The 1,726-nt window shown below is 60.5% G+C and overlaps 1 protein-coding gene across 1 annotated transcript; it reads right to left on the bottom strand.

Moving 5' to 3' along the window:
• Positions 1-201: 201 nt before the first annotated feature.
• On the bottom strand, positions 202-960 carry LOC120107840 (translation initiation factor IF-2-like). Its single transcript, XM_039121330.1, has one exon. It carries the CDS (start codon positions 958-960, stop codon positions 202-204), a length of 759 nt encoding a protein of 252 aa, XP_038977258.1.
• Positions 961-1,726: the final 766 nt, after the last annotated feature.

The following is a 1,726-nucleotide window of genomic DNA, read 5'->3' as shown; positions in this document are numbered from 1 at the left end:
GAATGAAACGGAGGGAGGGAGACGTAAATGACGTCAGTCAGCATGAGACGGGCTCCAGGACATGCGCCACGTACTCCTCCTCGTCCGGCCTCGGCGCCGGCCCGTCGAACCGGAGCTCCCTTACCCACCGGCTCCCCAGGTCTACCGCCACCAACCGCCCGTCCACCCACAGCACCACCTCGAGATTCGCGCTCTGGAATCTCAGCGGCCGCGGCGCCTCGCGGCACACAATCGGCTCCCCGCCCTCCCACTTGTCCCCGCCGTCCGCACCCGCCGCCACAGCGAACAGCCCAAGAAGGGTCCACCGGTCCGATGGCCCCCAGGGCGTGGATCTCCACGGGCGGACTCCGTCACGCGGCGCGCAGCATAGCCGCCCGCGCCGGCCTCCCCGAGCTGCCAGTCGTCGCCGCACCCGGGGGGCGCCGGGACGATCCGGGCAGCGCCGGCGGCCGGATCGTAGGCGAGTACCGCCGTCGAGGCGTCCTCCAGCAGGCCATGCCGGCGGCCGAGACGCCGGAGCCGGGGACGATCGGGTCGGCGGGGAAAGGCGCCGGGTCGGACCGCCATTCGCCAGTCGCGGAGGAGAAGGTGTCGAACGGTAGGCGTGGCGCCGCCGGTGCCTGACTCGAGGAGGCAGACGAGGTGGAAGAGGGAAGGGGAATCGGGGCCGGGAGACGAGGACGAGGGCAGGAGAAGAGAGAAAGGGGTGGGGGCGGGGAGGGCGGGGGAATTGGGGTCCAGCGCGCGGTGGCGGGGTTGCAGATGTAGTAGGAGGACAGGCGCCGCGGCAGAGGACGAGGCCGTGGGAGGAGGAGCCGACGGAGACAGCGGGGGGTAGGAAGGAGAGGGCCGGATCGGGGAGATCGCGGGGGCAGTGGCCGAATGGAGCGTAGGCGGGGCGTCGGGCGGCAGTGGAGACGGCGTGAAAGAAGACGCCGGCGACGGCCCCCTCGTCGCCATTGTCGACCACCCACTCGCCGTCGATGGCGGGGTCGTCGACATCGGCGCCGTCGGTGATCACCCCAGTCGCCGTCCTCGAACTCCATGGCGCGCTCGATCGCTGCGGCTCTTGAAATCCTTTGTAAGAAGCAAGAAGAAAGAGGGGTGGAATTAATGTTGGAGGGGGAGTTATTTTCCTTTCGGGGGCTTTTTATAGGGTAGTTTTCGGTACGAGGACGAGGACCGAGGAGGGCGCCCTCATTCATCAGAGCACAGTGGATGGGTTGATCGGACGGCTGGGATATGGGGAGAAGAAGCCGACACACGAAACTTCGTTGAAATGTTTTGAGATGCGTGTCCAGTGCACAGCTGCGCTTGCATCACCATTCATCCTGGAAACACGAATGTCGAAGTTAGCTATGGTCAGAAAGCAACATGTAGAAACCAGGGAACGTTGAAAACTTGATCTATTTTATTCTTCGCTTTTTGGATATTTTTAGGTAAGGGTAAGCAAAGTTTTTTTTTTTTTCAAAAAATATCCAGGATTCTGAATCTTAGATTCTTTGCGAGGGCAAGCCTTTAGCAACATGAAAAAAGGTTATACCTTATAAGCTGCTCCGAAATACAAATATAGAAGCAATTCAACCTCCACTTCCTTGGATTTTGGATTCAATGCGGATAGAAAGGTGCATGCCTCTAGGCTCTGTAGTTTGAAGTATTTTTTGTTGGTGGATTGAAGATCTTTGTTGTTTTATCCTCTCCCGCCCTTACATGCCCTGATCTATCC

The sequence above is a fragment of the Phoenix dactylifera genome, unplaced genomic scaffold, assembly GCF_009389715.1.
Source record: "Phoenix dactylifera cultivar Barhee BC4 unplaced genomic scaffold, palm_55x_up_171113_PBpolish2nd_filt_p 001041F, whole genome shotgun sequence".
Taxonomy (NCBI): domain Eukaryota; kingdom Viridiplantae; phylum Streptophyta; class Magnoliopsida; order Arecales; family Arecaceae; genus Phoenix; species Phoenix dactylifera.
The sequence above is the reverse complement of the archived record's forward strand: the minus strand, read 5'-3'. Positions and strand labels throughout refer to the sequence as shown.